Raw genomic sequence first — 15,356 nt, forward strand, 5'->3', positions numbered from 1 at the left:
ACGTCATTAAGTTAAGTACGATCGGATTTTCTGACAACTTTGTCCGACTGCGTGTATGCAACAGTTTCGGACAAAATCCGTCGGACAAAATCTGATGGATTTGGTTGTCGGAATGTCTGACCGTGTGTACAAGGGCTTCAAGAACTAACCACAGATCTTCTGTGGATGTAGGCTGCCTCAAATCCTTCTGTCTCTTTATGTAATCTCAGATAGACTCAATGTTGAGATAAAGGCTCTGTGGCCAACAATAATTTCTTGTTCTTCTTTAAACTGAATATAGTTCTTATTGACATTGGTTGTATGTTTGGGGTCGCTGTCCTGCTGCAGAATAAATTTAGGGCCAATCACAAGCCTCCCTGATGGCATGGCATTAAGGATAAGAATTTTCCTGTATTTCTCAGCATTGAGGAAAACGTTGATCCTGGCCACATCTCCAACTCCATTTGCAGAAATGCAGCCCCAAACTTGCAAGGAACATCCACCATGCTTCACTGTTGTGGGTAGACAATCATTATTGTACTGCTCCTCAGCCCTTCGATGAACAAACTGCCTCCTGCTACAGTCAAATATTTAAAATGTTGACTCATTTTGATCAGTCGAGCAGTTGAGCACCTGCTGCCATATAATTGTCTAACCTTGTTTCCAAATCACAGGTATGGCTTTTTAACCCCAATTCTTCCATTAAGACCACTTCTGGCCAGACTTCTCCGGACAGTAGATGGGTGTACCTGAGTCCCACTGGTTTCACTAGTTCAGTGTTGATGGCACTGCTAGACATCTTCTGATGGCTAAGGGAAGTAAGCATGATGTGTTTTTCATCTGCTACATTAAGTTTCCTTGGCCAACCACTACGTCTATTGTCCTCAACTTTGCCCATTTCTTTGTGCATCTTCAAAAGAGCTTGAACAGCACATCTTGAAACCCCTAGTCCAGTGATGGCGAACCTTGGCACCCCAGATGTTTTGGAACTACATTTCCCATGATCCTCATGCACTCTGAAGTGTATTTGAGCATCATGGGAAATGTAGTTCCAAAACATCTGGGGTGCCAAGGTTCGCCATCACTGCCCTAGTCTGCTTTGAAATTGTTGCCTGGAAGAAACCTTACTGATGCAACATAACTATCATGTGTTTTGTTGCTGTGCTCAGGCTTGCTATGGTGTATGACCTGTGACAAGAAACTGTCTTCCACAACCTCAACTTAGTAGCAGAATTTGGCTGTTCCTCGCAGTTTTAAACCTCATGCACAGCTGTTTCTGTTTTAGTTAATGTGTTTCAACCTACATATGAAATTGATGATCACTAGCCCTGCTTGGTATAATTGATTAAAAATACACCTGACTCAAGTCTACAAAGTATGCAAGCGTAAGAACTGATGCTGGTTTGAAGTCAAAGGGTAGTCACACCAAATATTGATTTGATTTAGATTTTTCTTCTGTTTGGCAATGTTGCGTTTTTTTAATTTGTTAAAAATAAACAATGAAAATATATATTTTTGAACACATTCTTCGCACCTGCTTAAAATGTTTTCACAGTACTGTTTTTCTAAAACAGGTGATTGCAGCACATTTCTTTGGTTTATTGCTTCTCAAGCAAGTAACAGCGGTAGTCTCAGAAAGATTTGAACCTGGATTGCTTGATTCAGGTTCCAAATCCAGGACCATGGATAAGGGAGTTACATCAGTCCTCTTGTACGGGGCCCAAGCCAGCAGGGGAGCCCAGGCAGCTGGGTGAATCGGATGTGGGCAGGGAGGGTGACTGGTATGCTGGGGGGGGGGGGCAAAAACTGGAACCAATCCCCTTTATCTCTCTCTGCAGCTGAAAGCTTGCCTCTTCTCCTCTCCATCCAGTTGGCTTTCAGCTGCTGCAGAGAGAGTTAAACAGGGGATCGGTTCCAGTAATTGCCCCCCCTGCTGCACCCATCACCCTCCCTGTACACCATACGTGTCCCCCTGCTGTCCAGGCCCCTTTGTGTGCCCCCACCCCCACAGTGCTACTGGATTTCCTCCTCTCCTTCTCATCGGCAGCTGCGAGCACACAACAGGATTATTCAGGACGGAGAGTAGAGGAAAAATCTGGTAAATATGTGACATTTGCCAGCCCCTTCCATTCCAGAATGAACATGATGAGTGATCGGTAATGATCACTCATTGTGTTCATGAATGAATGAAGCATAGTAAACTGTGGGGGGGGGGGGGGGACTGTCAGGTTGGCTGTATGGGGCCCCGTGGTTTCTAACAGCAGCACTGTCCATAGAGTTCTAATCTGGGTGGGAATTTTGCTACTATGTTGTATCCTGCTTGAGAAACAATAAAGAAATTAAGTGGGCTGAAATCATCTGTTTTGAATTTCTAAATGTTAAAAGGGGAATATGTGGGGGGTATTACAGTTGTTCCTTGGAAACCTCAAAGAGTGCTCTGGATCTTGCCCCTATACATACAACCTATACCTATAAAGATAACCTACTTGACCCCTTTTGTGCCCTTAGCATCTCATAAAACCTAGTAGCATCACATCGAACCTCTACCAGATGAACGGAAGATGCTTATAAAATGGAATAATCCCATGACCATCTAATTAGCCAACAGTATTACTTTTCTTCCTCCAAGCTCTGCAATATCACAGAAATGAGGCTCAAGCTTTATGGTCATTTACATATCTGTCAAAGTACTTATCCACACTGGAAACCTTTCAACATTATCCCGATAACTACACTTACAAATGTAGACCGCTGTTTGTTTCAGATGTTTTGATGTAGAAAAAGTGTATACGATGCGTTATTTTATATCTTTCATTGGAGACTAATATACCTATGGTATGTCCTTGCCTTGTACTGTTCTTTGATTTCAATATAAATCTTTGATGAAAAAAAAGAAGAAGAATGCTCCTCCTAATACCTAATTGGATGTGTATGAAAAAAAAAATAATATATATATATATATATATATATATATATATATATATATATATATTATGGAGCAGCTAAGGTTAAGAGCAGTAAACAACAAAAAATATGGTAATTTTACCCCTAGCTAATGTGTACTGACCTGTTGGGTTCAATGTACCCTAGTCCTTGGAATGGGGGGTTGCATTGCCATTAGCAAGAATATGCAGTGAGCCCCCCTTCGTGAACATCACCTTACTGGTGAACTATTTTAAGGTTTGGAAAAAAAAACAGCCTTCGGCAATATAAAGATAAAGCGCAAACAGAAAAGAATATTGTCACACATCTGTTCTTATAGGATGTTGTCACCTGTATGATTCGTTTCCACAGCAACAGAGCGACGTGCTCTTCATCTTACTGATACCAAGTGTGGTTTATACATAGTTGGTGATATTATCTGTAATTGTTTGTATCCCTAAGAAAGTTTGCTGTACAGTGTTAAGTGCATCTGAAAAAGCATCCAGACCATTTCACACATAGAAGCCAGAGGTTTCAGCATCACTCATGGCGGTAAACTCACCTCCGAGCACAGCAGACAGCAGAATATGCGTGCCATATTTTTTGATCAGGTTCTCCGTGATCTGAGCCGCCGACGGCCTCCTCCCCAGCTGACGGATCGTGCGCACAAACTCTGGAGCCAGTGTGAGATTCGGAAATTCCTTACTCTCTAAGGCCATGTTCTTTACTTTCCAGCGGCCAAACTCCCTGACAAGAAAAGATAATAGATTTAACACAATAGAAATGTTATTATATATGTCAGGGCTCCATTGCATAATCATTGCAGTATAACTAGTCCTTCGATGTTCTTATAAACCCATCAAAGTACATGTAAACCCTACCTTTATGACATTTAGGGGTCGATTTACTAAAACTGGAGAGTGCAAAATCTGGTGCAACTCTGCAGAGAAACCAATCAGCTTTCAGGTTTTCTTGGCAAAGCTTAAGTGAACAAGCTGAAGTTAGAAGCTGTTTGGCTAGCATGTACACCTGCATCAGATTTTGTACTCAACGGTTATAGTAGATCACTAGAAACTGAAAAATGGCAGGGAGAGGGGGTAGCATGCCCGCCCTGAAGGGGTTAAAAATTAATAAAAACATGAGAAAAACAAGCAAAGGTAAGAAACTGATGTAAAATTACTAAAGTGTTGCCCTCATACAAAGCATGACAGGTGAAGAAAACATTGAGCATTTTGCTTGTGCAGTGCACAGTAGCAGCACAAGATTTATTGGTAAGGGCAGACAGTGTGAGAAAGCCATACTCTGCTGGACAATTGAAGATAAGCTTTGTGCCAAAGAAAAATTGGTGAAAAATAAATGAAAAAGGTACATTGTGCTTAGTATTTATATAATAATAATAATAATAATATCAATATCAAAAATCCTCATCAGGAAGCTCCCTGAGCTTCAAGTTTCCTGACAACCAGATGATGGGTCGAAACGCGTCGAGACTTGGTTGTGTCATCGCAACACACTTCCGGGCACCACATTGTAACACAAACAGTGATGCGAGATCTGTAAGCTGCTAATATTCAACCTGTACACACGGGTGCCAGGTCAAGGGGCAACATAACATATGAGTATAAATTTCATACTTTTTATTGCTAATTCAAATTTTGCTGATGGTCATTCATCAAGCGAATGATACCCTTTTCCAAAATCAGGAAAATATGGTCCTGCTGGCAACATTTTAACACTAAAACCAGATATTCTTATTTCTTTATGTGTTTTTTGTGGTTTGTTCTTGTTTGTTTGACACGCTCCATTAGGGAGAAAACCTAAAACTAGGTATACTGCCTATACTTCAACTACACCAACATATTGGCTAATATGTTTGACAAGCTCTTTAACCACTTGCCGACCAGCGCACGACGATGTACGTCGACAGAATGGCACGGGCAGGCAAATGGGCATACATGTACGTCCCTTTAAATTTGCCGCCCTGCCATCGGAAATGCGCCGATGGCGGCGCGCTCCCGCGCTGGTCGGGACCCCCGTGAGTCCGGTCGCGGGACCCGTGGACTCGATCGCCGCGGGCATCCCCGCGATCGTCTCCCGGAGCGGCCAAATGAAGAAATGCCGTTGTAAACAGCATTTCTTCATTCTGCCTAGCAACTAGTGACGCTGATCTCTGCTCCATGTGATTGGAGCAGAGATCAGTGTTCACTAAATGAAAGCCCAACCCCCCCACAGTTAGTAACACACCCCTAGGAACACTTAACCCCTACACTGCCACCCACTGGTTAACCCCTTCACTGCCAGTGTCATTTACACAGGAATCACTGCATTTGTATAGCAGTGATTACTGTATAAATGACAATGGTCCCAAAAATGTGTCAAAAATGTCCGATGGGTCCCCCACAATGTCGCAGTCACAATAAAAATCGCTGATCGCCGCCATTACTAGTAAAAAAAATAATAAAAAATTATTAATAAAAATGCTATAAAACTATCCCTATTTTGTAAACGCTATAACTTTTGCGCAAACCAATCAATAATCGCTTATTGCAATTTTTTTTACCAAAAATATGTAGAAGAATACGTATCGGCCTAAACTGAGGGAAAAAAAATGTTTTTTTATATATTTTTGGGGGATATTTATTATAACAAAAAGTAAAAAATAATGCGTTTTTTTCAAAATTTTGTTTATAGCGCAAAAAATAAAAACCGCAGGGGTGATCACCAAAAGAAAGCTCTATTTGTGGGAAAAAAAGGACGTCAATTTTGTTTGGGAACCACGTTGCACGACCGCGCAATTGTCAGTTAAAGCGGCGCAGTGCCGAATCGCAAAAAGTGGTCTGGTCTTTGACCAGCAAATTGGTCCGGTCTGAAAGTGGTTAACAAGATTCAACTCTTTTTGTTCCTTTCCTCAGTTACTGTAGTGGCTGCATCCACAACACTGTGATTTTCTGTATGCACCTTTTTATAAATAAAAATACCTCTGATAAAAAAAGTTTGCTGATTGTTTTACGCTACGAGTCCTTCATCTTTGTGTCCTCCCTTATAATGCACCATTTGAAGAAATAAGAATGTGGGATCCCATATGACACCTCCAAGGGGATTATCCTTCTCAAAGTGCAGCTGACCATACTATAGATAGGTGGCCATACAGTGCGGTGAGTGTCGGGCACCTTGCGCACAGTTGGAGTCAAGAACTGGAATATTGTTCATAGAGCTTGTGCACTTTACCACGCGATTGATTTATGTAGTGAATTCAGCTAACTACATATGGACTGTAAAGTATTATTTTTGATATTGATTATTATATAAATACTAAGTGCGGTGTACCTTTTCTTGTATTCATAATCTGCTGGACCCCTGGAGGCCACCACAGACCCTTAGGGATGAATAGGGCTGCAGCGTGCATATACACTAAAAGGAAGAACCAGTGGGAACATTTTGGAATGTGGGAACATTTTGGTATGAAAGCTGGAGCTTTGTGCTGAATAGGGCAGCAAAATAAAGATCGCAGGATCGAGTATGAAGTTAAGTATTTGAGTAGGTAAACTGCATTCAGGGGTTGAGAGGAATGGATTAAAGTGTTAGTTCAACTTTACAGAAAAAATCATGTTCAAAAGTTTTATTGAATTAACAACAAAACAAATTGTACATTGACAATAACAATAAGTTAGCTCTTTGTACAAGAGTTAGCATGCGTCAGTTACATACAGTGGTGTGAAAAAGTGTTTGCCCCCTTCCTCATTTCCTGTTCCTTTGCATGTTTGTCACACTTAAGTGTTTCGGAACATCAAACCAATTTAAACAATAGTCAAGGACAACACAAGTAAACACAAAATGCAATTTGTAAATGAAGGTGTTTATTATTAAAGGTGAAAAAAAATCCAAACCATCATGGCCCTGTGTGAAAAAGTGATTGCCCCCCTTGTTAAAACATACTATAACTGTGGTTGTCCACACCTGAGTTCAATTTCTCTAGCCACACCCAGGCCTGATTATTGCCACACCTGTTCACAATCAAGGCATCACTTAAATAGGAGCTGCTTGACACAGTAAGGTCCACCAGAAGATCCTTAAAAGCTACACATCATGCCGAGATCCAAAGAAATTCAGGAACAATTGAGAAAGAAAGTAATTGAGATCTATCAGTCTAGAAAGGGTTATAAAGCCATTTCCAAAGCTTTGGGAATCCAGCGAACCACAGTGAGAGCCATTATCCACAAATGGCGAAGACATGGAACAGTGGTGAACCTTCCCAGGAGTGGCCGGCCGCCCAAAATTACCCCAAGAGCGCAGCGACGACTCATCCAAGAGGTCACAAAAGACCCCACAACAACGTCCAAGGAACTGCAGGCCTCACTTGCCTCAGTTAAGGTCAGCGTTCATGCCTCCACCATCAGGAAAAGACTGGGCAAAAATGGCCTGCATGGCAGAGTTCCAAGGAGAAAACCACTGCTGAGCAAAAAGAACATCAAAGCTCGTCTCAATTTCTCCACAACACATCTTGATGATCCCCAAGACTTTTGGGACAACATTCTGTGGACCGATGAGACAAAAGTGGAACTCTTTGGAAGGTGTGTGTCCAAGTATATCTGGCGTAGAAGGAACACTGCATTTCATAAAAAGAACATTATACCAACAGTAAAATATGGTGGTGGTAGTGTGATGGTCTGGGGCTGTTTTGCTGCTTCAGGACCTGGAAGACTTGCCGTGATAAAAGGAACTATGAATTCTGCTGTCTACCAAGAGATTCTGAAGGAGAATGTCCGACCATCTGTTCGTGTACTCAAGCTGAAACGAACTTGGGTTCTGCAGCAGGACAATGATCCTAAACACACCAGCAAGTCCACCACCGAATGGCTGAAGAAAAACAAAATGAAGACTTTGGAGTGGCCTAGCCAAAGTCCTGACCTGAATCCTATTGAGATGTTGTGGTATGACCTTAAAAAGGCCGTTCATGCTCGAAAACCCTCTAATGTAACTGAATTAGGACAATTCTGCAAAGATGAGTGGGCCAAAATTCCTCCAGGACGCTGTAAAAGCCTCATTGCACGTTATCGCAAACGCTTGGTTGCAGTTGTTGCTGCTAAGGGTGGCCCAACCAGTTATTAGGTTTAGGGGGCAATCCCTTTTTCACACAGGGCCATGATGGTTTGGATTTTTTTTCACCTTTAATAATAAACACCTTCATTTACAAATTGCATTTTGTGTTTACTTGTGTTGTCCTTGACTATTGTTTAAATTGATTTGATGTTCCGAAACACTTAAGTGTGACAAACATGCAAAGGAACAGGAAATGAGGAAGGGGGCAAACACTTTTTCACACCACTGTACATAGACATGGACAAAAATGCAAAACAAAATGTCTATGACATATTCAAGTACATCGCTTAAAGCCCCATGCACACTATCAGATTTTTTTCAGATTTTTTCCTTCAGATTTACCAAAACCATGTAGTGCAAGGGCCTGCCTGATTGCATACAAATTGAAACTCTTAAGGTTTGACCTCATATTATATGGTTTTGGTAAATCTGAAGGAAAACCTCAGCAGAAAAACTGATAGTGTGTATGGGGCATAAGTGTCAACAAAGACTTTTTGGCTTAGCCCATACATTAATTGTGGTCATACATTAAAGGCTATATCGAATGCAGACATTGACGTAAAAATCATTATAAACTGCTGGAGAAAATCACGTGAGGGCTACCGTGTGAAAAAAGGGATGTCTTAGTAGACATCTGGTGAAAATACCGGCACTGGAAAACCCGCCTGTCCATAGAAAGATTAATAAAAACATGGAACAATATGACCAGTGCCGAGGAGGAGATAAGAGGATAGAGAATAATAGAAGGGAAAAAGAAAAGAGGAACGATTCCCGGAAGGTGACAGGACCACCAGTGAGACAACTTCCATCTACCATGGTGTGAGCACTCATCAAAAGTCTGGCGGTAAGCAGCGCTTAATCCACAGCTGTCATTTTTTTCAAACTTAGATATCTGGTCTTTTCCGTGGGCTTCCATCTTTGCATGGATCAGGGTGTAGTTCATTCTAGGTTTTGTCTCAGCCACAACTAAAGAAGGAGATTTCCATTCTTTAGCTATCGTTTGCTCTGTGCACTGGATCGTGAGTTTAAACTGTTTGAGTGTCAAGGTTTTTGGCTTACAGAAAAAATCTAAAGGTGAACTAACACCATACACCCTCCCCACTCCCGCTGCACTTACCTTCAGCAATCCTGAGCTGTCTGCACCCCCACAGCAGCCAAAGATTTGAAATCCCTGCTCTTCTGTCTCTTCTTTCTGCAACACTTCTGAGACAGGGCGGAGCATTCCTGATTGGTCAGCACCATTACAGTAAATCACACTGCTCTGTCCGGGAAGTGCTACATGGAGGAAAACGGGCATTTCAAATTCCTGGACCACTGGAGTGGCTGCAGGGGTGGTAACAGGCCAGGATCGCTGCGGGTAAGAACAACTTAACTGTACCAAATATTCAGTTTTTCTTTAAAGTGAACCTGTTGCTTGACCCTAGCATGACAAAGTTCAGGTTTTCTTTAACAATAGGGCCACAACGGCAATTTTTGCTACTGAGAAACTTAACCACTTGTTGGTAGTCACCTCATTTCCAACATACTGAAATCAAAGCACTGCTAATGAGATGATTGTCTCAATGTGCTGCTAATGAGATGATTGTCAACAAGTGGTTAAATCTCTCAGAGGCAAGAGATTAAAATCGCCATGTAAATGATTTGATTACAAAATTTATATATAACACCATTAGTCTACTTCAATCAGCACTTTAACGTTGATTGGAATGTGTGATTTGCATGAAGATGTTAAAGCAGAACTCCACACAGAAATCAAAAGCTAAAACAGAAATTGTAATGTCTGTAAAGTAACACCCATTGTTCTCTTGCACTTGTATAGTGTACCCACCTACTGGTAATATGGAAGACAGAGTATGTAGGTGACATTTCAGTGGCAGAATACCTGTGTTTTTTTATTTTATCCAAAGCAGATAGTATTATGAATAAGCAATCCCACAAAGAAGACGCAAAATTAACACATCCCTGGACCCCTATCTTTCACAACTCCCCCCAACCTCCTCCTGGATGAAACTCTAATGCCCTGTACACATGGATGGACATTCCGACGACAAAATCCATCTGATTTTTTTCCAACAGATTTTGGCCTAAACTTGTCTTGCATACACACGGTCGCACAAAGTTGTTAGAAAATCCTATCATTCAGAAAAAGGTGATGTACAAAACGTACGACGGGACTATAAAGAGGCTAGTAGCCAATAGCTTTCATCTCGTAATTTATTCTGAGCATGTGTGGCACTTCGTGTGTCGGAACTGTCTACACACAATCGGAATTGAAAAAATCGGATTTTGTTGTTGGAAAATTTGATATCCAGATCTCAAACTTTGTGTGTCGGAAATTCCGACAGAAAAAGTCTGATGGTGACCACACACGATTAGAATTTCCGACCACACAATCCGATTGCACATTTTCCGTCAGAAAAAGTCCAACCGTGTGTACAGGGCATTAAAGATGAATTCTATGAATTCCAGATATGGAGATTTTATACATAGTTACAATGATCTAAGCTACTGTGTATATACCATACTTGGCTGATCCTTCTGGAAGCTAGACACCGATGTGATCGCCTACTTCTGAGTCGTGTGCCAAGAGGCTACGGTGCTGTATTCTGAATACAGGACGTCGTCTGATCAACAAGGACCCACGTCTTGAATGAATATAAAGAGTTTTCTGATTAGACGAGGCCGAGAGCGTGACGTCACTGGTGACGTCATTGGCCACAGATGGCTGGAATTTCTGTTCAAGTCCTGTACGTGATCTGTTCGGTCCATAAGAGACAGGGAAAAAGTCACTTGATTCTCCATCAACATAAAATATTGAAGATGGAACCTCCATTGTATTGGTGCACTGATAAACCATGTCTACGTTTGAGAGAATGCAATCGCAGTGTTGGTAAAACATTTTCCATTCGGATCAGTCAACTTTGACGACCCAGGTAGTCCTAGTAGGCCCACCCATGACTCAAATTATGGCATGTTCAGCAGAAATTGTCTAGAAATTTAAGTCGTCTATGGCAAGCTTTACTCTCCACTCCCTAGGAAGCAATGTCAGGACCTCTCACTAAAAGGTTCTCCAACCATAGAAGCAAATCTTTCATTCAGTGCCGTGTCGCTTTGTTTATTCAAACAGAGACCATTATTCTGAAAAATTCTGCAGCTCTAAACCATTACTGTTGTCCAATAATATGCCAACACATTATAAAATATTGTTGTATTACCTTTAACTTAGTTTTGGATATACTTTTATCTGTTGTCATTTGTCCTGGAGTAAGCAGTTATACTGTCATCTTTGCTTAATCTGAATGTTTAAGTTCATATGAATGGTATAATCATTGTTCTGCTTTTATTTTGTTTGTGGGGAAGATGGGTTGCACATTTATACAATTTTTGTAAGTGGAATTTAAAGTGGTTCTAAAGCCTTAAGGCGTTTCACCTTAATGCATTCTAAGCATTAAATTGAAAAATCTTCTGTGCTGCAGCTGCCCCCCCCCCCCCCCCCTTTTTTTCTTACCTGAGCCTGATCTGATCAAGAAGAGGATCGGAGCTGCTCTGTGCAAAACTATTACACAGAGCAGGTAAGTATGACATGTTTGTTATATACAGTATCTCACAAAAGTGAGTACACCCCTTACATTTTTGTAAATATTTTATTATATCTTTTCATGTGACAACAGTGAAAAAATTACACTTTGCTACAGTGTAAAGTAGTGAGTGTACAGCTTGTATAACAGTGTACATTGGCGGGCCCCTCAAAATAACTCAACACACAGCCATTATTGTCTAAACCGCTGGCAACAAAAGTTAGTACACCCCTAAGTGAAAATGTCCAAATTGGGCCCAAAGTGTCAATAGTTTGTGTGGCCACCATTATTTTCCAGCACTGCTTTAACCCTCTTGGGCATTGAGTTCACCAGAGCTTCACAGGTTGCCACTGGAGTCCTCTTCCACTCCTCCATGATGACATCATGGAGCTGGTGGGTGTTAGAGACCTTGCGCTCCTCCACCTTTCGTTTAGGATGCCCCACAGTTGTTCAACAGGGTTTAGGTCTGGAGATATGCTTGGCCAGTCCATTCCCTTTACCCTCAGCTTCTTTAGCAAGGCAGTGGTCATCTTGGAGGTGTGTTTGGGGTCGTTATCATGTTGGAATACTGCCCTGCGGCCCGGTCTCTGAAGGGAGGGGATCATGCTCTGCTTCAGTATGTCACAGTACATGTTGGCGTTCATTGTTCCCTCAATGAACTGTAGCCCCACAGTCCTGGCAGCACTCATGCAGCCCCAGACCATGACACTCCCACCACCATGCTTGACTGTAGGCAAGACACACTTGTCTTTGTAATCCTCACCTGCTTGACGCTACACACGCTTGACACCATCTGAACCAAATAAGTTTATCTTATAAATTTATCTTGGTCTCATCAGACCACAGGACATGGTCATCCAGTAATCCATGTCCTTAGTCTGCTTGTCTTCAGCAAACTGTTTGCAGGCTTTCTTGTGCATCATCTTTAGAAGAGACTTCCTTCTGGAATAACAGCCATGCAGACCAATTTGATGCAGTGTGCAGCAAATGATCTGAGCACTGACAGGCTGCCCCACCCCTTCAACTTCTGCAGGAATGCTGGCGGCACTCATACGTCTATTTCCCAAAGACAACCTCTAGATATGACGCTGAGCATGTGCACTTAACTTCTTTGGTCGACCATGGCGAGGCCTGTTCTGAGTGGAACCTGTCCTGTTAAACCACTATATGGTCTTGGCCACCATGCTACAGCTCAGTTTCAGGGTCTTGGCAATCTTCTTATAGCCTAGGCCATCTTTATATAGAGCAACAATTATTATTTTTTTCAGGTTCTCAGAGAGTTCTTTGCCATGAGGTGCCATGTTGAACTTCCAGTCACCAGTATGAGAGAGTGAGAGCGATAACACCAAATGTAACACACCTGCTCCCCATTTACACCTGAGACTTTATAACACTAACAAGTCACATGACACAGTTGAGGGAAAATGGCTAATTGGGCCCAATTTGGACATCTTCACTTAGTGGTGTACTCACTTTTGTTGCCAGCGGTTTAGACATGAATGGCTGTGTGTTGAGTTATTTTGAGGGGACAGCAAATTTACACTGTTGTACAAACTGTACACTCACTACCTTTTATTGTAGTAAAGTATAATTTCTTCAATGTTGTCACATGAAAAGTTATAATAAAATATTTACAAAAATGTGAGAGGTGTACTTACTTTTGTGAGATACTGTAAATGAACTTTTGATTGGGACATATTTGAAGCAGTGTAATTATTTACCATTATCCTCTTAATGTTATAGGGCAGTGATGGCGAACCTTGGCACCCCAGATGTTTTGGAACTACATTTCCCATGATGCTTCACTACACCGAAGAGTGCATGAGCATCATGGGAAATGTAGTTCCAAAACATCTGGGGTGCCAAGGTTCGCCATCACTGTTATAGGGTATTAGTTTGATTATGGTACCTACTCAATATTTGAGATCTAACCCCCCCCCCCCCCACACACACACACACACACACACACTTTTTGACTGGAATCCCAGGTCATCAAGTTAAATATTTGTATAATTTGTTTTGCTTGGTTGCTTTGTACAACCATGATCACAGTGCAACGATCTAAGCTCCTGTGTCATTCAAATCTTCCTTTATGATATTATTATATTATTATAATGTCAATTACTTTTTTTTTAGGTATAAGTGTCCAGAGATCCACTTAAAACAGTATTAAACCAAAAAGTGAATATTATATTGCAGGTTACTAATTCTAATGCTGCGTACACACGATCGGAATTTTGGCCCGCAAAAGGCAGATGAGAGCTTTTCATTGGAAAATGCAACCGGGTGTATACTCCATCGGAATTTAGCTGTCCGAATTCCCGCCAGCAAAAATTTGAGAGCATGTTCTCAATTTTCCCGACTGAAAAACTTTATATCGGAAATTGTGTATGCAATTCCAAAAAAAACTCACGCATGCTCAGATTCAACGACGAGATGGAAGATATTGGCTACTGGGTATTGAACTTCCTTTTACTAGTCCCGTCATACGTCTTGTACATCACCACTTTCTAAACGATTGGAATTTGGTGTGACCGTGTGTAGGCAAAACAGCTTGAGCGGAATTCCATCGGAATTCCGTCGGGAAAACCATCAGACCTTTTTCCAACCATAATTCCGATCGTGTGTATGCGGCATAAGATGTTATGGCTGCATTTGTTTTAGTTTTTAGAATTTCTTTATTCTATTTTTATCTGGTGATCCAGCCAGTAAGTCTGTTGTTTTTCATAAGAACATGCTCTTACAGACATATCACTTTACAGTGATGAAACAAACCATTCACCACTGACAGGGGTGCTTACAATAATCAGATTTTATTTATTTACATAAAATCTTTATCCCAAAATTAGTTAACTGATTATAAACTGTGATCTGGAGTTTGGCTAAATCTGTTAGTCCATCTAACCAGTAGACTGAAAATGGTGCTGTCTGCAGTGCTCCCTGTGCTCCTCACCCAGAGTGGGGGCACTCTAATACAGAATGTGTGTTACTGGCTAGACCAACGAAAGCAGAAGGAAAGAAGCCTAAAAGAACAAAACAAACGCAGCTACTGCATCTAATAACTAGTAAGTTGCCATATACAGTATTACATTTTTGGTTGGGGGGTTTAATGTGAATTCCATAATCCCTGTTTGTTAAAAGAGAAGTATGGGGTTTCCTTGTTTTTTTTGGCCCATTCTCACTTACCTAGCTGGATGCAGCATTGCTCCGATGCTGCTTCTGTCCCCCGCCACCTCTGCACTGAGAACTAAGCCAACGAACATCGGCGATGACTCGTTTCTTACAGATCTCTGAGTGGAGAGCTGCTGACTGTCAATCAGCAGCTCTCCTTTCCGCCCCTGCACGCTCATTGGAGCGCTGAGCTGTAGAGGGGCGGGGAGCAGCAGTCTCAGTCCCTCAGCGGCTCGCTGAGAGGCAAAGATGGATATCAGTCCAGGCACCTGGCGAGCCCAGACTTCGGTACTCTGAATGACGCGGTGCCTGGACTGATCTTGGTGACATCAGCAGAGAGTGGACTTCAGACGCTCTCTGCTGAAAATGGGTAACAGGAGTGCAAAACGGATTGCAATCCTGTGATCCATAGGAGAAGCCCAGCCAAAGAGCTCAGGCTGGACTTCTCCTTTAATGTTTTATAACAACTTGTTTCTATGATTTATTTGTATATAGGTGGTACCCGAATTTGCTTGTTTCATACACAGGATCTGCTTTTTGCTTATGCAGTGTTCGTGTTTTTTTTATCCTCACAATGCAAGTCTATAGGTTGCCTGACTCACTGAA

The 15,356-nt window shown here is 41.7% G+C and overlaps 1 protein-coding gene across 2 annotated transcripts in view; it reads right to left on the bottom strand.

Moving 5' to 3' along the window:
- BRINP2 (BMP/retinoic acid inducible neural specific 2) overlaps positions 1-15,356 on the bottom strand; it is a 485,004-nt gene that overhangs the window by 345,582 nt on the left and 124,066 nt on the right. For both annotated transcript variants that reach the window (XM_077453187.1, XM_077453188.1), the window contains exon 3: positions 3,464-3,648. In XM_077453187.1, coding sequence (XP_077309313.1) covers positions 3,464-3,648 — 185 coding nt within the window. The remainder of the gene's footprint in view (positions 1-3,463; positions 3,649-15,356) is intronic.

The sequence above is a fragment of the Lithobates pipiens genome, unplaced genomic scaffold (assembly GCF_037356315.1).
Source record: "Lithobates pipiens isolate NorthernLeopardFrog02 unplaced genomic scaffold, aLitPip1_a1.2 Scaffold_23, whole genome shotgun sequence".
NCBI classification, from domain to species: Eukaryota; Metazoa; Chordata; class Amphibia; order Anura; family Ranidae; genus Lithobates; species Lithobates pipiens.